Below are 22,805 nucleotides of genomic sequence, written 5' to 3'. Positions count from 1 at the left end.
CCTCAGCGACTATAAATGGCCGAATAAGACCACCGTTCTCCTGTCTCTCGCCTGAGAATCAAGATGGAGTCTCTGCTTTCCTGGGTCGTGGTGCTCTGCGTAGTCGGTGTTTTGTCTGCGGATCCAGGCTTCGTAGGTGAGGCTTATCACACGGCACTCACCATGCGTGTTTTTAAGCTTGTGGAGAGAAAGTTGTTAAGCGTAATGAAGCTCTCATGGCAACTCGTACGCTTGGCAATGAGACTTATTGATTTTAGCAACTATCGAACAGAAGTGCAGTACATTATTTGAATTTCTTTAATGTATCGAACTGTCTTGCGTTCTTTGTTATTAGAAGTTTACTCAACGTCGCCTAAGAATCCATTTCTCAGAATTGGCAAGTTATAATAAGCGTCTGGTGTTACATGTAATCCCCATTTGAGTGAACTCTAATGGTGGCCATCGTGAATTTGACTGCAACATTCGCGTATACATTTAGTCCTGCGTTGCTGCAGACGCACACGCGCCATCTTGTCTCCAATGCAGCCCATTGCTGGTTCCAGGTCGTGTGTTCGTTTCAGCCACGCAGTCTAATTGTGGTGTGCAGTACGTGTACGACACGCTACTTGGAGGGAGTATGCTTATTCGATACATTTACTATGCAACGCATGTTGACTATAATTCATAAAATATTAGTAATACTTTACATTTTGAATTATTGCGTCCTGTTTGGATTGGTATAAAGTAACCTGAAACGGGAGGGTGATTTAAAAAAAATTGAACGCTTTTTTATCGTGGAAAGTCAGGTTTGTCGACCGAAACCACCGCCATGGGCAGGGTTTTGGTGTAGTTAGACTTTGCCCAATAACAGTTGCATTCGCTTGTGCATGATAATAGCAACTTGTTTCTTATTGTTTGCTTGCCCTTCATCAACGCCTCCATGCATACAATCCTTTCGACTCGTCTGATATTCCTGTAAACGTCCTAACAAACGTGGATCTCCCTGGTTACCGGGACAAAATCTGTCAATGGTGTGGAACACTCCTCAAGAAAGCGTCAGGACTAAATGGAGGAAATGCTGTTGCGCGAGTGAAAGCTTTGTACCCATTGATTTTTCAATGCCACAATTTAACCCTGCTGTTGTGCTTCTCCTTGAAGGCCATCGAGCTGCCAACCGTGGCTTGAGGGCTATCGATGATGAGGAATTGCCCCCATCTACGATCCCTGCGGGTAAAACACAATGCTGTGCACGTGTCCACGTGACACGGGACTGCCACCCAAGACAATCTCGATTGCCACGCAGTATACCTCGTCTGGAAATTTCATCTCTGGCCCCACCTACTTCGCTGATCCTTGGGCTACACCCATTTCAAGCCTTTATAACATCCTGCCTCGGCAGCTCCTATTTTTACCTCACGACGATTGCTTGTTGCGATCGAAACTTTGTGATATTTTATTTTCTACGTGGCTTTACCGAAAGACCCAACGAATGTGCACTGGTTTAACTCCTATTGCAGATTTGGAGGTTTGGTGCTGGGGGTGGGGGAAGGCAATGAAGCTGCATGATGTGCAGTTGGTACAAACAAGCTTTAAATTTGTATTTGCTATATTGCAACAGTATTCAAAAGGGCACAAACGCATGTTCCGCACTACGTAGAAATCTCATTTTTACATGGAGGGTTAAATATGCAAAGTTTGCGATGGGCCCACCCTTCTGATTTTACACGGAGCACTAGCTCAAGGGGAAACATTTAATCGACATGCAATGCATTAAGTAAAATTAATTCTGACCTGTACTCTTATTTGTGAGGTTTCTCATTTTAAAAACGTATTGGGCTGTTCTTTGCGTGTGCCATCATAAGACACTTTGTATAACCGTGTGCTTTGCTAAATTTAATCACTGTCCATGGGTCTCATTGAATATCTTTACAGGTGTCACCTACGAGGTGGAGTGCGTCAAGGAGAGGATGTCTGCGAAGATCGCGAAAAGCGTTCTGCTGGGCTATGGCGCTTCTGATCTCGTCATGAACTCTGCAACTCCTGCATGCAGATTGACAGAATCTGGGCCGTACATCACGTTCAACATCTCGCTCGGAGAATGTGGCACCGTCTTTGAGGTCTCCAAAATTCACTTTTAATATAAAGTGCTTTAACTTGACTTCTTGCTTTTTTTCAATCGGTTCTAATCGGCCTTGTATCTCCCCCCCCCCCCCCCCCCCCCCCACAGGAAACAAGCACAGACCTCGTCTTCTCTCAAACGATTTCTCTGCCCAGTACCACGTTCGGCATCATCACCTACGACTTCGTGTACATCATGGTCAATGCAATGTATGTGACCAAAACCCATGCTTGACACGTAGATTCTCAGTTACCTAAATGTCATTCTTGCAATGCCACGTAATGGCGTGACCAAGCCTGTCGTGACGACCCCTTCCGTTAATTTCCTGGATATTGGCATGCCTTCAAATGAAAGATCTTATCCAAAAGCTACATTTTATCATCAGTTTCACAACTGACTGCCGAACTGAAAAACATGATTGGTACTTGTTTACGTGACCCATTTTTTAGGAGAATGGCTTGATGCACCGTAATTTGAACTAAACTCTGCTCTTGTAATGATAGGATTTAATTTGTTCAGACCGAGACACTGATGCGCTTTTCTTTGCATTATCTCCTTCATTTTTATAATAGCTGCAAGATTCCGAGGACGGAGCTCTTGTCGTCTTTAGCACTCCAGCCCAACAGCACCAAGGTTGTGCTCAACCAGACCGTCTATGCCGAACTGGAACTGAAGATGGATTTCTACAAAAGCTCAACGTTCCTGGCGCCATACCTGCCCACCGACTACCCCCTAGTGGTGCAGCTGCGTCAAACCCTCTATCTCCAGTTGTCCCTCAAGACCGGCCTCGACCTTTCCCTGTTCACCGTCGACCTCTACGCAACTCCCACCATTAGCCCCCTTGATCCGCTGAAATATTATCTCGTGAAAGAAGGGTGCGTCGTTTTTCTATTCTCGCGCTTGACACTGGCTGAAGTGTCCTTGAGCCTCTATTTCTTGCCTAATCTGTGGCCTGCTTTTCTGTAGGTGTCTGCGTGACAGCACTGTGAACGTCACCATCACCGCCACTGCCCGCCGCTTCACCTTCCCAGCCTTCGCCTTCACTGCTCAAGATAAAAAATACGTGAGCTCAATGTCCTATCATGAACTTCGAGTGGTAGGGTCGAGCTTTGCCTTGCATCAAGAATGGCCTGGGGAAAATTTACGACTTTGCTTCATTTGTCTAATTTAGAACTTCTGTTCTGCAATGGTTTTCCTCATTTTATCAACTTGTACTGGCCCAACAGTCCCAATGGTAAAACATTGCTTGCTAATGATTCTGTTGGGTGTCTCCTGGGGCGTTCACATCCCCTTAAATTGCACGTGCTGTTTTATTGTTAACCTCCCTTTCACTCCTCTGCAGGTGTACATCCACGCTGCATTGATAGCTTGCAAGGCTTCTTTGACTGCCTCTCGCTGCCATCAAGGATGTCTGGCCAGGAAAAAGAGGAGCAGCTTGGAAACCGTGGATACCCCGGTCTACATCTTCACCAGAGGACCCTTTGTCTACAGCGAGGATGCCGCCCTATCCCGCTGTGCGTTTTTTACGTTTTACCAGTTCAATACGGTTTCCTAATTTACTTTAGGGGATATGCTGTTAAATCCGAATTTTAGAACTCCTACCACAGGCTAAAAATGGGTCTTACAGGGTTCTATATTTGGAAACCAATTTTCATGCTAAACGTATACAAATGTCTAGTTGCAGACATGTTTCTATACGTTGCCTTGCAGCGGAGGTCCTGGACTACCCTGGTGTTGTGGCCATTGCAGCGATTGCTTCCATCGTCCTTGTGGCCTTGGGCTTTGCTTCAAAGAAGATGCTGGCTAAGAAGTGATGCAGATGTTTGACGTGTGCACGTGATAGAAAATAAAGCATCGATTCAAACTGATTTATGACTTTAATGGCGCTTATTTTATGAAACCTCTTCACCTGGTCGCCTTGCATGCTTTCCACTTGGGACACTGGCTGACATAAACATGGGATTTTAAAGGTTACATTTTTCTAGATCTTGGTGACCTTCATGGCGCGATGCTGCTTGTACCTACAAATTTTGCGGTTTGAGGCCCAGCATCAGACCAGTGGCATCTTGCATGATGTAACGTTGAGCAATTGGGAAATATCTTGACAAAACATGCTATTGCCTGTTTTTAAATCCTTTATATTAAGTTCGCTTGCTTAGGACCGTGCAAATCTTTCGGTCGTTTACTAACCCACTTCCTGTAATCCTATCGAGCTGACATTTTCCACAACTCGTTGTGCGTGACAATGTTCGTGAACATTTTTTTCCGAAATTTTACTTTCTAGGACAAAAAATATTATATTGACTTACCAATTGCTTAATGGTGCGATGCAATAATCTGACCCATAGGTGGCTGCCTTCTCAAGCCAGACGAGAGGACTCTAGCTGCCACGTATATGAAGGATTTATAGTGAAAAACTTTGTTTTTACGGGTTATACTTATTTTACAGTTGAAATTGCTTGACATTCTCAACTATGAATGGAATTGCTCCAGTTCTGTACACGTGACCAAACCTTACTACTTGCCTGTGATGTTTGGTCGAAGGACATGTGATAATATTGGTTGTGCTAGCTGTTGTGGACCATTATATAGAGGTAGGAGCAACAGTTCCACACTGCCCACCAGGGATTTTGTCTGTGCATAGCCACGCCCTCTATTTGTATTTCATGGAGTGCTCTGGGTGGGCTCGGCATCACGTGACGTGCCGCTCCTCGCAGCTTGCGCCGCGTGACACGGATCGCAGGACTGCTCTGTCCAACGAAGTTCCAACCTGTCCACTCCGAAGGAACGTGTTTTAGGGCTACATTGCTTCACATTTTTACAGGGACTGTCCCTTTGAAAATGCCTAAAATCCTGGAACTCTATGCCAAGATCCGTGCCGGAAGAAGCTCGTGCAGGTCATGTAGCATATCTTGGACCCGAAATAAATAAAAGACACCAATTTTTTTTTCTACTTAAATACTAGTTTCACTTGCTATACAGTCGGCTGACAAATTAACTAACCTTAAAACCCTTCGTTCATAAAAGTGGAAGGCAATCGTAACAGCAAGTGAAGAATCGCTGAACCGAAATTGATAGCTTGAAAGCATTTGGCGCGAGGCAGAAGATACAGGGCCAGTAGCACTTTTGCTCCAAGGATAATCTGGAACTGGTCAATGCTATTCGTGTCTGCACTCAAACGCCATCGAAGTGACCATTTGATCTTTAGTGGCCTATGATCCACGCTAGAGCTAATAAGATGTAGGTTTTACATTGTGCTTGCACTTTGTGGATTACAAATAGGAATGGCTGATCATCTAAGCTATCGGACGCCAATATTATTGGCTTGAAACATGGTATAATCGGAATTGCACAACGCTTTAATTGCCACACTTTTGGCAAAATTACATACAAGGTGATCAAATTTTCCAAATGCCAAGTAGGCAACTTGAAGGGTTTTTCACAAACGTGGTTTGAAAAAATAACAGCTTGCACCTTGACGAAAACGCACGAATTTCTTGACAGTCTATGAGGTCCAATTGAAATGTTAGAACTTGATAGAAAAGGCTGCCAACGTGCTCAGGTATCAAAATGACAGTTTAATTTCAAATAAAAGTGAAAGTAATTAAAAAATATTATTAAGATTATTCCTGTGTGTATAATGAGCTGTACTGCCTCCCAATAACATCGATATAGATTTTTAGCAAAACGATGTTTGTCTTCGCTATTAAATTGGTCCATCAGCGTTCACACATTGACAAACATGCAGATATCTGCTTTATAGGAAAGTCACCAGTAATTGTGTAATGCGAGCGTAAATGGGTTGCTGCTGGGCTCTGGCCCAATCACACGGCCCAGGGTATTGGGGGCGGAGCCCAGTATGGGGGGCGTGTGGGAGGGGCCGCCGTTCACCTCGGCTCCAATGGGAAGCGAGGTGAATGGAGGTGGAGCCAGTGGGGTAGTATGGGAAGGCCGGATCTGACGATCCGGAAGGGGAGAAGTCAGGGTCACGTGGGAGAGACGAAATAGAGGGGAGCCCGGGAGGGATCGGGGCCAGTTGATGGAGTGAAGAAGCAGGACCACGTTGGGGGGCCGCCGCGCCATCAGCCACGTGGCTGATGGGGCTTCGGCACACCGTCGGCCAGCGGCGTGCGGAGCGGGGAGGAGCGGAGCGACTAACAGGAGACTGCGTGCGGGGCGCGCGCGAGGAGGAGATAACGGAGGAGCGTGCGGGTACGCGAGAGGAGCGTGCGGGGTACGCGAGGGGAGCGTGCGTGGCACGCGAGAGGAGCGTGCGGGGTACGTGAGAGGAGCGTGCGTGGCACGTGAGAGGAGCGTGCGGGGTACGCGAGAGGAGCGTGCGTGGCACGCGAGAGGAGCGTGCGGGGTACGCGAGAAGAGCTTGCGTTGCACGCGAGAGGAGCTTGCGTTGCACGCGAGAGGAGCGTGCGGGTACGCGAGAGGAGCATGCGTGGCACGCGAGAGGAGCGTGCGGGCACGCGGGAGGAGCTTGCGTTGCACGTGAGAGGAGATGCTGGTCCCTTGTCAGGACCAGCGGGGTTTGAGGACGAGTGGAGGAGCTGAGGAGGAAGCGCGTGCGGGCATGTGCCAGATGACGCTGGTCCGCGGAGGAGACCAGCGGGGTGCGGAAAAAGAACTTGAATAAAAGACCAACGGAGACCAGAAGTGCCTGACGGAGTCTTTTATTACAATTGTGTAAATTACGTTAGCGGTCTGTAAATAATCGTTTAGATTCACCTACAGGAAGTTACTTATGATTGGGGGAATTTAATAACCGAGACATTCATGCAATGCAACGCATCTGAGAGGGTAATCCGGCAGGGAGATGGAGCGAGAAAATCAGTTCATTTGCAGGTGCGAGGCGGATTATTGCACCACGGGGTCGTGAGAAGTGGCTGCATTTTGTCGAGGCTTTCATCCAATCGCGGATTTAACGTTGATAATGATGATTGCATTATGAAGAGTAATAATACAATGATAATAGTTTTTTTACCCTTTTATCTGGCAACAAAACTGACACCTTTTTTACGAGGAGTCATGTTTGCATAGACCACAATACATGCAGTCATAATGCAAACAAAAACATAACTCTGATAATGTATGCACTGTCCTTGAAGTTGATTGGCCCACACCCGAGACAACTTTCCTTCGAGCCTAGTCTCACATTGGTTGGACCAGATGACGCCAAAAGGCGCATAACTCAAAGACAATGCACCATCAGAGTATGAGAGCTCGGGGTAAGCCTTTACACCATTGGTACCTCATTTGCCAGTAAAAAAACATTGTTGACAGATAAAAGGGTAATAAACCAATTCTCATATTTTTACTGGCAAATGAGGTACCAATAGAGTAATAATACACTTTTGCAATGCTATATATCCCACCATGGAAGCCGCGATAAGTCTTAGGGGCCGTCCATAAATGACGTCACGCACCTGGGGGGGGGGGGGGGTTAGACATTTGTGACGATGTGTGAGGAGGGGGGGGTTGAGAAATGGGACGTCACATCAACACGTTCTATTTAATTAAATATACTTTTTTAAAAATGTATTCTCACCATCAGAGTGCAGGGGCACATTAAATACGCACTATAATGACAATAGTTTAAAGCGATTTGGGGGGGAAAAGCTTTGTGACGTCATATATGAGGGGGGGTCTGAATATTTGTGACGCCGTGTGCCGATGGTGGGGGGGGGCGGGGAGTAAAAAATCGTCCAAAATCGCGTGATGTCATTTATGGACGGCCCCTTAAGGCAGATGTTTTGCTCTGGGTTGTTTAGCCACTTCCATTCTTAAGACACGTGGGAGGATTCCAGAGTAACCAAAGAAAACCCACGAATACAAGAACATAGCATTTGAAGCTATAATAAGTATAACCCGTAAAAACAAAGTTTTTCACTATAAATCCTTTATATGCGTGGCAGCGAACTTAATGTAAAGGATTTAAAAATATATTCGCCTGTGGAGGACGCGGGGATCGATCCCGCGACCTTTGGCATGGGAAGCGAGGGCACTACCAACTGCGCTACTCCGCCAGAGCCTGCGGAGGGGTTACGCTCTGGGCTTTTACACTGTGACGTTCAGCCAAAGCCATGAATGAGTTCTATTTGAATATATGTAAAATAATTTGTTTTTGCCTAAAAAGTGTAAAATTTTGGGAATTTTTTTTTCACGAACATTCATTGTCTCGCACAACGAGTCTGTGTGGAAAATGTCAGCTCGATTGGATCACGGGAAGTAGGTTAAAAAACGACCGAAAGATTTGCACAGTCGTAAGCAAGCAAGCAAGCACGCAAGCAAGCAAGCACGCAAGCAAGCGAACTTAATATAAAGGATTTAAAAAGATAGATTCAATCTTAAGACAGACCAAATTAATGCAAAACTCTTTCCGTAAAATGCGTCAATTTATGTACTACCATGTCTTGGCTTCATCGCAAGGCAGAGGTATCTTGCACTGGTGTGCACCCATCCAAAACCAGGCTTAGTCCCTGCAGAACTTGCGAGATTCCACACATTTAGATAGATTTGATTACATGAATCCTTTAAATATGCACGTTCATAAACTGGGACGAGTGTGATTTTTTAAATCCTTTATATTAAGTTCGCTTGCTTGCTTGCGTGCTTGCTTGCTTGCGTGCTTGCTTTCTTGCGTGCTTGCTTGCTTGCTTGCGTGCTTGCTTGCTTGCTTGCGTGCTTGCTTGCTTGCGTGCTTGCTTGCGTGCTTGCTTGCTTGCTTACGACCGTGCAAATCTTTCGGTCGTTTTTTAACCCACTTCCCGTGATCCAATCGAGCTGACATTTTCCACACAGACTCGTTGTGCCAGACAATTAATGTTCGTGAAAAAAAATTCCCAAAATTTTACACTTTTTAGGCAAAATGTTTTTATTTTACATATATTCAAATAGAACTTATTCATCGCTTTGGCTGAACGTCACAGTATAAGAGCCCAGAGCGTAACCCCTCCACAGGCCGTGGCGGAGTAGCGCAGTTGGTAGCGCCCTTGCTTCACATGCCAAAGGTCGCGGGATCGATCCCCGCGTCCTCCACAGGCGAATATATTTTAAATCCTTTATATTAAGTTCGCTTGCTTGCTTAGGACCGTGCAAATATTTCGCTCGTTTTTTAACCCACTTCCCGTGATCCAATCGAGCTGACATTTTCCACACAGACTCGTTGTGTGTGACAATTAATTTTCGTGAAATTTTTTTTCCAAAATTTTACACTGTTTAGGGAAAACAAATTAAATATTTAATTACCAATTGCTTAATACTGGCAGACAATCATCTGACCCATAGATTGCAGCCATCTCAAGCCAGAGGACGAGAGGACTCTAGCCGCCACGCATATAAAGGATTTAGAGTGAAAAACTTTGTTTTTACGGGTTTACTTGGTTGTATTGATGTATACAATTTAAACAAATTCAATTAGGTTCCATAAGTGATTCCACACCCCTTATTGTTGAAAAATAATCAAATCATTGAATTACTACAAGCGAGCAACATGTTCTCGTACACCTGAGCACAGTGGACTGTACGCTCCTTAATTGAGGGGTAATGCCTGCATACCAGATTCAAGTAAGTGCATTGTAATCGAAACACAAAGCATCGATGAGAGACACGAGGTAATTGAACAGCGTGCCACTGCTACCAATCAGAAGGAACACCTCAGCGACTATAAATGGCCGAATAAGACCCCCGTTCTCTTGTCTGTCACTTGATAATTAACATGGAGTCTCTGCTTTCCTGGGTCGTGGTGCTCTGCGCAGTCGGTGTTTTGTCTGCGGATCCGGGCTTCGTAGGTGAGGCTTCTCACACGTCACTCGCTGCGTAATTTTACTCTTGTGAAGAGTAAGTTGTTAAGCGTAGTACAGCTCTCCTGGCAACTCGTACGCTTGGCAATGAAACCTATTGATTTCAGAAACTATCGAACAGAAATGCAGTACAATATTTTTTTAATTGCTGCAATGTATCGGACTCTGTCTTGCGTTCTCTGTTATTAGTGATCTACTCGGAACGTCGCCTAAGAATCTATTTCATTTCTCAGACTTTGCCTGGCAAGTTTTAATAAACGTCTGGTGTTACGTGCAATCCCCATTGAGTGAACTCTAATGGTGGCCCTAGTTAATTTGACTGCAACATTCGCGTATACATTTAGTCCTGCGTTGCTGCAGACGCACACGCGCCATCTTGTCTCCAATGCAGCCCATTGCTGGTTCCAGGTCGTATGTTCGTTTCAGCCACGTACGCTTATCGTGGTGTGCAGTACGTGTGCTACACGCTACTTGTAGGGGGTATTTTTATTCGACACACTTACTATGCAACACATGTTGAAAAAAGTTCACGAAATATTAGTCCTACTTTACATCCTGCCTTTTTTGGTCCTGTTTGAATTGATTTGGATTAACCTGAAGTGAGACGGTGATTCGAACGTTCTTTCGTAAAAAGTCAGATTTGTCGACCGAAACTACCGCCATGGGCAGGGTTTTCGTATCCTTAGAATGTTTGCCCAATACCAGTTGCATTCGCTTTTGCATAATGATAGCCAAATTGTTTCTTATTGTTTGCTTGCCGTTCATCAACGCCTCCATGCATGCAATCCTTTCGACTCGTCTAGTATTCCTGCAAACGTCCTAACAAACGTGGATCTCCCGGGTTACCGGGACAAAATATGTCAAGAGTGGTGTGGAACACTCCTCAAGCAAGCGTCAGGACTAAATGGAGGAAATGCTGTTGCGCGGGTGAAAGCTTTGTACCCATTGAGTTTTAAATGTCAAAATTTAACCCTGCTGTTTTGCTTCTCCTTGAAGGCCATCGAGCTGCCAACCGTGGCTTGAGGGCTATCGATGATGAGGAATTGCCCCCATCTACGATCCCTGCGGGTAATACACAATGCTGTGCACGTGACACGGGACTGCCACCTAAGACAATCTCGATTGCGACGCATTATACCTCGTCTGGAAATTTCATCTCTGACCCCACCTACATCGCTGATCCTTGGCCTACACCCATCTCAAGCCTTTATAATTCTGCCTCGGCAGCTCCTATTTTCACCTCACGACGATTGCTTGTTGCGATCGAAACTTTGATATTTTATTTTCTACGTGGCTTTACCGAAAGACCCAAAGAATGTGCACTGGTTTAACTCCTATTACAGATTTGGAGGTTTGGTGCTGGGGGTGGGGGGAGGCAATGAAGCTGCATGATGTGCAGTTGTTACAAACAAGCTTTAAATTTGTATTGGCTATATTACAACAGTATTCAAAAGGGCACAAACGCATGTTCTGCACTATGTAGAAATCTCATTTTTACATGGAGGGTTAAATATGCAAAGTTTGCGATGGGCCCACCCTTCTGCTTTTACACGGAGCACTAGCTCAAGGGGACAAATTTAGTCGACATGCATTGCATTAAGTAAAATTAATTCTGACCTGTACTCTTATTTGTGAGGTTTCTCATTTTATAAACGTATTGGGCTGTTCTTTGCGTGTGCCATCATTAGACACTTTGTATAACCGTGTGCTTTGCTAAATTTAATCACTGTCCGTGGGTCTCATTGATTGTCTTTACAGGTGTCACCTATGAGGTGGAGTGCATCAAGGAGAGGATGTCTGCGAAGATCGCGAAAAGCGTTCTGCTGGGCTATGGCGCTTCTGATCTCGTCATGAACTCTGCAACTCCTGCATGCAGATTGACAGAATCTGGGCCGTACATCACGTTCAACATCTCGCTCGGAGAATGTGGCACCGTCTTTGAGGTCTCCAATATTCACTTTAAATATAAAGTGCTTTAACTTGACTTCTTACTTTTTTTCAATCGGTTCTAATCGGCCTTGTATCTTCCCCCCCACAGGAAACAAGCACAGACCTCGTCTTCTCTCAAACCATTTCTCTGCCCAGTACCACGTTCGGCATCATCACCTACGACTTCGTGTACATCATGGTCAATGCAATGTATGTGACCAAAACCCATGCTTGACACGTAGATTCTCAGTTACCTAAACGTCATAATTGCAATGGCGTGACCAAGCCTGTCGTGACGACCCCTTCCGTTAATTTCCTGGATATTGGCATGCCTTCAAATGAAAGATCTTATCCAAAAGCTACATTTTATCATCAGTTTCACAACTGACTGCCGAACTGAAAAACATGATTGGTACTTGTTTACGTGACCCATTTTTGAGGAGAATGGCTTGATGCACCGTAATTTGAACTAAACTCTGCTATTGTAATGATAGGATTTAATTTGTTCAGACCGAGACACTGATGCGCTTTTCTTTGCATTATCCCCTTCATTTTTATAATAGCTGCAAGATTCCGAGGACGGAGCTCTTGTCGTCTTTAGCACTCCAGCCCAACAGCACCAAGGTTGTGCTCAACCAGACCGTCTATGCCGAACTGGAACTGAAGATGGATTTCTACAAAAGCTCAACGTTCCTGGCGCCATACCTGCCCACCGACTACCCCCTAGTGGTGCAGCTGCGTCAAACCCTCTATCTCCAGTTGTCCCTCAAGACCGGCCTCGACCTTTCCCTGTTCACCGTCGACCTCTACGCAACTCCCACCATTAGCCCCCTTGATCCGCTGAAATATTATCTCGTGAAAGAAGGGTGCGTCGTTTTTCTATTCTCGCGCTTGACACTTGCTGAAGTGTACTTGAGCCTCTATTTCTTGCCTAATCTGTGGCCTGCTTTTCTGTAGGTGTCTGCGTGACAGCACTGTGAACGTCACCGTCACCGCCACTGCCCGCCGCTTCACCTTCCCAGCCTTTGCCTTCACTGCTCAAGATAAAAAATACGTGAGCTCAATGTCCCATCATGGTAAAAGCTATCATAAACTTCGAGTGCTAGGGTCGAGCCTTGGCGCTATGCTTTGCCTTGCATCAAGAATGGCCTGGAGAATTCACAACTTTGCCTCATTTGTCTAATTTAGAACTTCTGTTGTGCAATGGGTTTTCCTCATTTTATCAACTTGGACTGGCCCCAATGGTAAAACATTGCTTGCTAATGATTCTGTTGGGTGTCTCCTGGGGCGTTCACATCCCTTTAAATTGCACGTGCTGTTTTTTTATTGTAAACCTCCCTTTCACTCCTCTGCAGGTGTACATCCACGCTGCATTGATAGCTTGCAAGGCTTCTTTGACTGCCTCTCGCTGCCATCAAGGATGTCTGGCCAGAAAAAGGAGGAGCAGCTTGGAAACCGTGGATACCCCGGTCTACATCTTCACCAGAGGACCCTTTGTCTACAGCGAGGATGCCGCCCTATCCCGCTGTGCGTTTTTTACGTTTTACCAGTTCAATACGGTTTCCTAATTTACTTTGGGGTCTATACTGTTAAATCCGAATTTTAGAACTCCTACCACAGGCTAAAAATGGGTCTTACAGGGTTCTATATTTGGAAACCAATTTTCATGCTAAACGTATACAAATGTCTAGTTGCAGACCTGTTTCTATACGTTGCCTTACCCAGTTGCCTTTTCCAATTTGCAGCGGAGGTCCTGGACTACCCTGGTGTTGTGGCCATTGCAGCGATTGCTTCCATCGTCCTTGTGGCTTTGGGCTTTGCTTCAAAGAAGATGCTGGCTAAGAAGTGATGCAGATGTATAACGTGTGCACGTGATAGAAAATAAAGCATGGATTCAAACTGATTTATGACTTCAATGGCGCTTATTTGATGAAACGTCTTCACCTGGTCGCCTTGCATGCTTTCCACTTGGGACACTTGCTGACATAAACATGGGATTTTAAAGGTTCCATTTATCTAGAGCTTGGTGACCTTCATGGCGCGATGCTGCTTGTACCTACAAATTTTGCGGTCCCGCATCAGACCAGTGGCATCTTGCATGATGTAACGTTGCGCAATTGGGAAATATCTTGACAAAACATGCTATTGCCTGTTTTTAAATCCTTTATATTAAGTTCGCTTGCTTAGGACCGTGCAAATCTTTCGGTCGTTTACTAACCCACTTCCTGTAATCCTATCGAGCTGACATTTTCCACAACTCGTTGTGCGTGACAATGTTCGTGAACATTTTTTTCCAAAATTTTACTTTCTAGGACAAAAAATATTATATTTAATTACCGATTGCTTAATGGTGCAATGCAATCATCTGACCCATAGGTGGCAGCCATCTCAAGCCAGACGAGAGGACTCTAGCTGCCACGTATATGAAAGATTTATAGTGAAAAACTTTGTTTTTACGGGTTATACTTATTTTACAGTTGAAATTGCTTGACATTCTCAACTATGAATGGAATTGCTCCAGTTCTGTACACGTGACCAAACCTTACTACTTGGCTGTGATGTTTGGTCGAAGGACATATGATAATATTGGTTGTGCAAGCATGTGCTAGCTGTTGTGGACCATTATATAGAGGTAGGAGCAACAGTTCCACACTGCCCACCAGGGATTTTGTCTGTGCATAGCCACGCCCTCTATTTGTATTTCATAGAGCGCTTTGGGTGTGCTCGGCACCACGTGATGCACAGCCCCACGCAGCTTGCGCCGCGTGACACGGATCGCACGAATGCGCTGCCCACTCCGAAGGAACGTGTTTAGGGCCACAAATTGCTTCACATTTGTACAGCGACTGTCCCTTTAGAAATACCTAAACTCCTGGAACTCTGCCAATATCCGTTTTTGATGAAGCTCGTGCAGGCCCTGTAGCATATCTTGGGCGTTGAATAAAAAAATACAACACCAATTTTTTGTATTTTACTTTCAAAGTAATATATTCATTGGCTACACAGCCATGCAGATAATGCAAATTAACTGACCTTAAAACCGGTCGTTCATGAAAGTTGAAGGCATCGTAACAGAGCAAGTGAGGAATCGCTGAACCGGAATTGATAGCTTGAAAGCATTTGGCGCGATGCAGAAGGTACGGGGCCAGTAGCATATGTAGCTACTTTTGCTCCTAGGATAATCTGGCACTGGTCAATGCTATTCATGTCTGCTCTCAAACGCCATCGAAGTGACTTTGATCTATAGTGGCCTATGATCCATGCTACAGCTAATAAGGTGTTTTGGTTTTACATTGTGCTTGAGCTTTGTGGACAACAAATAGAAATGGCTGATCATCAAATCTCTCTTCGGAGGCCACACTTGGCAAAATAACATACAAGGCGACCATATTTTTCCAATGCCATGCAGACAACTTCGAGGGTTTTTCACAAACGTGGTTTGAAAAAATAACGGCTTGCACCTTGACGAAAACGCACACATTCCTTGACAATTAACCATGAGGTCCAATTAAAATGTATTGCCTGAAATGTTAGAACTTGATAGAAAAGGCCGCCAACACGTGCTCGGGTATCAAAATGTCAAAGTTTAAATTCAAATGAAAGTGAAAGTAATTAAAATATGGTTAAGATTATTCCTGTGTGTGTAATGAGCTGTACTGCCTTCCAATAACATCATATAGATTTTTAGCAAAACGATGTTTGTCTTCGCTAATAAATTGGTCCATCAGCGTTCACACATTAACAACATGCAGACATCTTCTTTATAGGAAAGTCACCAGTTATTGTGTAAATTACGTTAGCGGTCTGTAAATAATCGTTTAGATTCTCCTACAGGGAGTTACTTATGATTGGGGGAATTGAATAACCGAGACATTCAAGCAATGCAACGCATCTGAGAGGGTAATCCGGCAGGGAGATGGAGCGAGAAAATCAGTTCATTTGCAGGTGCGAGGCGGATTATTGCACCAAGGGGTCGTGAGAAGTGGCTGCATTTTGTCGAGGCTTTCATCCAATCGCGGATTTAACGTTGATAATGATGATTGCATTATGAAGAGTAATAATACAATGATAATAGTTTTTTTACCCTTTTATCTGGCAACAAAACTGACACCTTTTTTACGAGGAGTCATGTTTGCATAGACCACAATACATGCAGTCATAATGCAAACAAAAACATAACTCTGATAATGTATGCACTGTCCTTGAAGTTGATTGGTCCACACCCGAGACAGCTTTCCTTAGAGCCTAGCCTCACATGGTTTGGACCAGATGACGCCAAAAGGCGCATAACTCAAAGACAATGCACCATCAGAGTATGAGAGCTCGGGGTAAGCCTTTACACCATTGGTACCTCAGTTGCCAGTAAAAAAACATTGTTGACAGATAAAAGGGTAATAAACCAATTATCATATTTTTACTGGCAAATGAGGTACCAATAGAGTAATAATACACTTTTGCAATGCTATATATCCCACCAGGGAATCCGCGATAAGTCTTAGGGGCCGTCCATAAATGACGTCACGCACCTGGGGGGGGGTCAGACATTTGTGACGATGTGTGAGGAGGGGGGGGTTGAGAATTGGGACGTCACATCAACACGTTCTATTTAATTAAATATACTTTTTAAAAAAATGTATTATCTTACACCATCAGAGTGCAGGGACACATTAAATACGCACTACAATTACAATAGTTTAAAGCGATTTGGGGGGGAAGAGCTTTGTGACGTCATATATGAGGGGGGGTCTGAATATTTGTGATGCCGTGTGCCGATGGTGGGGGGGGGGGCGGGGAGTAAAAAATCGTCCAAAATCGCGTGATGTCATTTATGGACGGCCCCTTAAGGCAGATGTTTTGCTCTGGGTTGTTTAGCCACTTCCATTCTTAAGACACGTGGGAGGATTCCAGAGTAACCAAAGAAAACCCACGAATACAAGAACATAGCATTTGAAGCTATAATAAGAATAACCCGTAAAAACAAAGTTTTTCACTATAAATCCTTTATATGCGTGGCAGCGAACTTAATATAAAGGATTTAAAATATATTCGCCTGTGGAGGACGCGGGGATCGATCCCGCGACCTTTGGCATGGGAAGCGAGGGCGCTACCAACTGCGCTACTCCGACACGGCCTGTGGAGGGGTTACGCTCTGGGCTTTTACACTGTGACGTTCAGCCAAAGCCATGAATGAGTTCTATTTGAATATATGTAAAATAAAAAAATTTTGCCTAAAAAGTGTAAATTTTTTGGAATTTTTTTTCACGAACATTCATTGTCTCGCACAACGAGTCTGTGTGGAAAATGTCAGCTCGATTGGATCACGGGAAGTGGGTTAAAAAACGACCGAAAGATTTGCATGGTCGTAAGCAAGCAAGCAAGCACGCAAGCAAGCAAGCACGCAAGCAAGCGAACTTAATATAAAGGATTTAAAAAGATAGATTCAATCTTAAGACAGACCAAATTAATGCAAAACTCTTTCCGTAAAATGCGTCAATTTATGTACTACCATGTCTTGGCTTCATCGCAAGGCCGTGGTATCTTGCACTGGTGTGCACCCATCCAAAACCAGGCTTAGTCCCTGCAGAACTTGCGAGATTCCACACATTTAGATAGATTTGATTACATGAATCCTTTAAATATGCACGTTCATAAAGTGGGACGAGTGTGATTTTTGAATCCTTTATATTAAGTTCGCTTGCTTGCTTGCGTGCTTGCTTGCTTGCGTGCTTGCTTGCTTGCTTGCGTGCTTGCTTGCTTGCGTGCTTGCTTGCTTGCGTGCTTGCTTGCTTGCGTGCTTGCTTGCTTGCGTGCTTGCTTGCTTGCGTGCTTGCTTGCTTGCTTGCGTGCTTGTTTGCTTGCGTGCTTGCTTGCTTGCTTACGACCGTGCAAATCTTTCGGTCGTTTTTTAACCCACTTCCCGTGATCCAATGGAGCTGACATTTTCAACAGAGACTCGTTGTGCCAGACAATTAATGTTCGTGAAAAAAAATTCCCAAAATGTTACACTTTTTAGGCAAAAAAATGTTATTTTACATATATTCAAATAGAACTCATTCATCGCTTTGGCGGAACGTCACAGTATAAGAGCCCAGAGCGTAACCACTCCACAGGCCGTGGCGGAGTAGCTCAGTTGGTAGCGCCTTCGCTTCCCATGCCAAAGGTCGCGGGATCGATCCCCGCGTCCTCCACAGGCGAATATATTTTAAATCCTTTATATTAAGTTCGCTTGCTTGCTTAGGACCGTGCAAATATTTCGCTCGTTTTTTAACCCACTTCCCGTGATCCAATCGAGCTGACATTTTCCACACAGACTCGTTGTGTGTGACAATTGATTTTCGTGAAATTTTTTTTCCAAAATGTTACACTGTTTAGGGAAAACAAATTAAATATTTAATTATCAATTGCTTAATACTGGCAGACAATCATCTGACCCATAGATTGCAGCCATTTCAAGCCAGAGGACGAGAGGACTCTAGCCGCCACGCATATAAAGGATTTAGAGTGAAAAACTTTGTTTTTACGGGTTTACTTGTTTGTATTGATGTATACAATTTAAACAAATTCAATTAGGTTCCATAAGTGATTCCACACCCCTTATTGTTGAAAAATAATCAAATCATTGAATTACTACAAGCGAGCACAGTGGACTGTACGCTCCTTAATTGAGGGGTAATGCCTGCATACCAGATTCAAGTAAGTGTATTGTAATCGAAACACAAAGCATCGATGAGAGACACGAGGTAATTGAACAGCGTGCCACTGCGACCAATCAGAGGGAACCCTCAGCGACTATAAATGGCCGAATAAGACCACCGTTCTCCTGTCTCTCGCCTGAGAATCAAGATGGAGTCTCTGCTTTCCTGGGTCGTGGTGCTCTGCGTAGTCGGTGTTTTGTCTGCGGATCCAGGCTTCGTAGGTGAGGCTTATCACACGGCACTCACCATGCGTGTTTTTAAGCTTGTGGAGAGAAAGTTGTTAAGCGTAATGAAGCTCTCATGGCAACTCGTACGCTTGGCAATGAGACTTATTGATTTTAGCAACTATCGAACAGAAGTGCAGTACATTATTTGAATTTCTTTAATGTATCGAACTGTCTTGCGTTCTTTGTTATTAGAAGTTTACTCAACGTCGCCTAAGAATCCATTTCTCAGACTTGGCAAGTTATAATAAGCGTCTGGTGTTACATGTAATCCCCATTTGAGTGAACTCTAATGGTGGCCATCGTGAATTTGACTGCAACATTCGCGTATACATTTAGTCCTGCGTTGCTGCAGACGCACACGCGCCATCTTGTCTCCAATGCAGCCCATTGCTGGTTCCAGGTCGTGTGTTCGTTTCAGCCACGCAGTCTAATTGTGGTGTGCAGTACGTGTACGACACGCTACTTGGAGGGAGTATGCTTATTCGATACATTTACTATGCAACGCATGTTGACTATAATTCATAAAATATTAGTAATACTTTACATTTTGAATTATTGCGTCCTGTTTGGATTGATATAAAGTAACCTGAAACGGGAGGGTGATTTAAAAAAAATTGAACGCTTTTTTATCGTGGAAAGTCAGGTTTGTCGACCGAAACCACCGCCATGGGCAGGGTTTTGGTGTAGTTAGACTTTGCCCAATAACAGTTGCATTCGCTTGTGCATGATAATAGCAACTTGTTTCTTATTGTTTGCTTGCCCTTCATCAACGCCTCCATGCATACAATCCTTTCGACTCGTCTGATATTCCTGTAAACGTCCTAACAAACGTGGATCTCCCTGGTTACCGGGACAAAATCTGTCAATGGTGTGGAACACTCCTCAAGAAAGCGTCAGGACTAAATGGAGGAAATGCTGTTGCGCGAGTGAAAGCTTTGTACCCATTGATTTTTCAATGCCACACTTTAACCCTGCTGTTGTGCTTCTCCTTGAAGGCCATCGAGCTGCCAACCGTGGCTTGAGGGCTATCGATGATGAGGAATTGCCCCCATCTACGATCCCTGCGGGTAATACACAATGCTGTGCACGTGTCCACGTGACACGGGACTGCCACCCAAGACAATCTCGATTGCCACGCAGTATACCTCGTCTGGAAATTTCATCTCTGGCCCCACCTACTTCGCTGATCCTTGGGCTACACCCATCTCAAGCCTTTATAACATCCTGCCTCGGCAGCTCCTATTTTTACCTCACGACGATTGCTTGTTGCGATCGAAACTTTGTGATATTTTATTTTCTACGTGGCTTTACCGAAAGACCCAACGAATGTGCACTGGTTTAACTCCTATTGCAGATTTGGAGGTTTGGTGCTGGGGGTGGGGGAAGGCAATGAAGCTGCATGATGTGCAGTTGGTACAAACAAGCTTTAAATTTGTATTTGCTATATTGCAACAGTATTCAAAAGGGCACAAACGCATGTTCCGCACTACGTAGAAATCTCATTTTTACATGGAGGGTTAAATATGCAAAGTTTGCGATGGGCCCACCCTTCTGATTTTACACGGAGCACTAGCTCAAGGGGAAACATTTAATCGACATGCAATGCATTAAGTAAAATTAATTCTGACCTGTACTCTTATTTGTGAGGTTTCTCATTTTAAAAACGTATTGGGCTGTTCTTTGCGTGTGCCATCATAAGACACTTTGTATAACCGTGTGCTTTGCTAAATTTAATCACTGTCCATGGGTCTCATTGAATATCTTTACAGGTGTCACCTACGAGGTGGAGTGCGTCAAGGAGAGGATGTCTGCGAAGATCGCGAAAAGCGTTCTGCTGGGCTATGGCGCTTCTGATCTCGTCATGAACTCTGCAACTCCTGCATGCAGATTGACAGAATCTGGGCCGTACATCACGTTCAACATCTCGCTCGGAGAATGTGGCACCGTCTTTGAGGTCTCCAAAATTCACTTTTAATATAAAGTGCTTTAACTTGACTTCTTGCTTTTTTTCAATCGGTTCTAATCGGCCTTGTATCTCCCCCCCCCCCCCCCCCCCACAGGAAACAAGCACAGACCTCGTCTTCTCTCAAACGATTTCTCTGCCCAGTACCACGTTCGGCATCATCACCTACGACTTCGTGTACATCATGGTCAATGCAATGTATGTGACCAAAACCCATGCTTGACACGTAGATTCTCAGTTACCTAAATGTCATTCTTGCAATGCCACGTAATGGCGTGACCAAGCCTGTCGTGACGACCCCTTCCGTTAATTTCCTGGATATTGGCATGCCTTCAAATGAAAGATCTTATCCAAAAGCTACATTTTATCATCAGTTTCACAACTGACTGCCGAACTGAAAAACATGATTGGTACTTGTTTACGTGACCTATTTTTGAGGAGAATGGCTTGATGCACCGTAATTTGAACTAAACTCTGATCTTGTAATGATAGGATTTAATTTGTTAAGACCGAGACACTGATGCGCTTTTCTTTGCATTATCTCCTTCATTTTTATAATAGCTGCAAGATTCCGAGGACGGAGCTCTTGTCGTCTTTAGCACTCCAGCCCAACAGCACCAAGGTTGTGCTCAACCAGACCGTCTATGCCGAACTGGAACTGAAGATGGATTTCTACAAAAGCTCAACGTTCCTGGCGCCATACCTGCCCACCGACTACCCCCTAGTGGTGCAGCTGCGTCAAACCCTCTATCTCCAGTTGTCCCTCAAGACCGGCCTCGACCTTTCCCTGTTCACCGTCGACCTCTACGCAACTCCCACCATTAGCCCCCTTGATCCGCTGAAATATTATCTCGTGAAAGAAGGGTGCGTCGTTTTTCTATTCTCGCGCTTGACACTGGCTGAAGTGTCCTTGAGCCTCTATTTCTTGCCTAATCTGTGGCCTGCTTTTCTGTAGGTGTCTGCGTGACAGCACTGTGAACGTCACCGTCACCGCCACTGCCCGCCGCTTCACCTTCCCAGCCTTCGCCTTCACTGCTCAAGATAAAAAATACGTGAGCTCAATGTCCCATCATGGTAAAAGCTATCATGAACTTCGAGTGGTAGGGTCGAGCTTTGCCTTGCATCAAGAATGGCCTGGGGAAAATTTACAACTTTGCTTCATTTGTCTAATTTAGAACTTCTGTTCTGCAATGGTTTTCCTCATTTTATCAACTTGTACTGGCCCAACAGTCCCAATGGTAAAACATTGCTTGCTAATGATTCTGTTGGGTGTCTCCTGGGGCGTTCACATCCCCTTAAATTGCACGTGCTGTTTTATTGTTAACCTCCCTTTCACTCCTCTGCAGGTGTACATCCACGCTGCATTGATAGCTTGCAAGGCTTCTTTGACTGCCTCTCGCTGCCATCAAGGATGTCTGGCCAGGAAAAAGAGGAGCAGCTTGGAAACCGTGGATACCCCGGTCTACATCTTCACCAGAGGACCCTTTGTCTACAGCGAGGATGCCGCCCTATCCCGCTGTGCGTTTTTTACGTTTTACCAGTTCAATACGGTTTCCTAATTTACTTCAGGGGATATGCTGTTAAATCCGAATTTTAGAACTCCTACCACAGGCTAAAAATGGGTCTTACAGGGTTCTATATTTGGAAACCAATTTTCATGCTAAACGTATACAAATGTCTAGTTGCAGACATGTTTCTATACGTTGCCTTACCCAGTTGCCTTTTCCAATTTGCAGCGGAGGTCCTGGACTACCCTGGTGTTGTGGCCATTGCAGCGATTGCTTCCATCGTCCTTGTGGCCTTGGGCTTTGCTTCAAAGAAGATGCTGGCTAAGAAGTGATGCAGATGTTTAACGTGTGCACGTGATAGAAAATAAAGCATCGATTCAAACTGATTTATGACTTTAATGGCGCTTATTTTATGAAACCTCTTCACCTGGTCGCCTTGCATGCTTTCCACTTGGGACACTGGCTGACATAAACATGGGATTTTAAAGGTTACATTTTTCTAGATCTTGGTGACCTTCATGGCGCGATGCTGCTTGTACCTACAAATTTTGCGGTTTGAGGCCCAGCATCAGAC

General features: G+C 44.7%; 3 protein-coding genes across 3 annotated transcripts; all 3 read left to right on the top strand.

Moving 5' to 3' along the window:
* Positions 1 to 33: 33 nt before the first annotated feature.
* On the top strand, positions 34 to 3,966 carry LOC144736819 (CUB and zona pellucida-like domain-containing protein 1). Its single transcript, XM_078619462.1, has 8 exons — positions 34 to 136; positions 1,138 to 1,209; positions 1,912 to 2,096; positions 2,207 to 2,307; positions 2,671 to 2,973; positions 3,065 to 3,161; positions 3,441 to 3,612; positions 3,809 to 3,966. Exons 1-8 carry the CDS (start codon positions 64 to 66, stop codon positions 3,910 to 3,912), a joined length of 1,107 nt encoding a protein of 368 aa, XP_078475588.1. The 5' UTR covers positions 34 to 63; the 3' UTR covers positions 3,913 to 3,966.
* Positions 3,967 to 9,751: 5,785 nt separating this feature from the next.
* LOC144736787 (CUB and zona pellucida-like domain-containing protein 1) lies at positions 9,752 to 13,741 on the top strand. The gene is made up of 8 exons (XM_078619422.1): positions 9,752 to 9,897; positions 10,906 to 10,977; positions 11,668 to 11,852; positions 11,948 to 12,048; positions 12,402 to 12,704; positions 12,796 to 12,892; positions 13,194 to 13,365; positions 13,584 to 13,741. The coding sequence occupies exons 1-8, from the start codon at positions 9,825 to 9,827 to the stop codon at positions 13,685 to 13,687; spliced, it is 1,107 nt and encodes a 368-aa protein (XP_078475548.1). The 5' UTR covers positions 9,752 to 9,824; the 3' UTR covers positions 13,688 to 13,741.
* A 4,906-nt stretch (positions 13,742 to 18,647) lies between these two features.
* Positions 18,648 to 22,617, top strand: LOC144736788 (CUB and zona pellucida-like domain-containing protein 1). Its single transcript, XM_078619423.1, has 8 exons — positions 18,648 to 18,754; positions 19,756 to 19,827; positions 20,530 to 20,714; positions 20,821 to 20,921; positions 21,285 to 21,587; positions 21,679 to 21,775; positions 22,070 to 22,241; positions 22,460 to 22,617. Exons 1-8 carry the CDS (start codon positions 18,682 to 18,684, stop codon positions 22,561 to 22,563), a joined length of 1,107 nt encoding a protein of 368 aa, XP_078475549.1. The 5' UTR covers positions 18,648 to 18,681; the 3' UTR covers positions 22,564 to 22,617.
* The last annotated feature ends 188 nt before the right edge of the window (positions 22,618 to 22,805 follow it).

Source organism: Lampetra planeri, chromosome 63 (assembly GCF_965212315.1).
Source record: "Lampetra planeri chromosome 63, kcLamPlan1.2.h2, whole genome shotgun sequence".
NCBI lineage: Eukaryota > Metazoa > Chordata > Hyperoartia > Petromyzontiformes > Petromyzontidae > Lampetra > Lampetra planeri.
The sequence above is the reverse complement of the archived record's forward strand: the minus strand, read 5'-3'. Positions and strand labels throughout refer to the sequence as shown.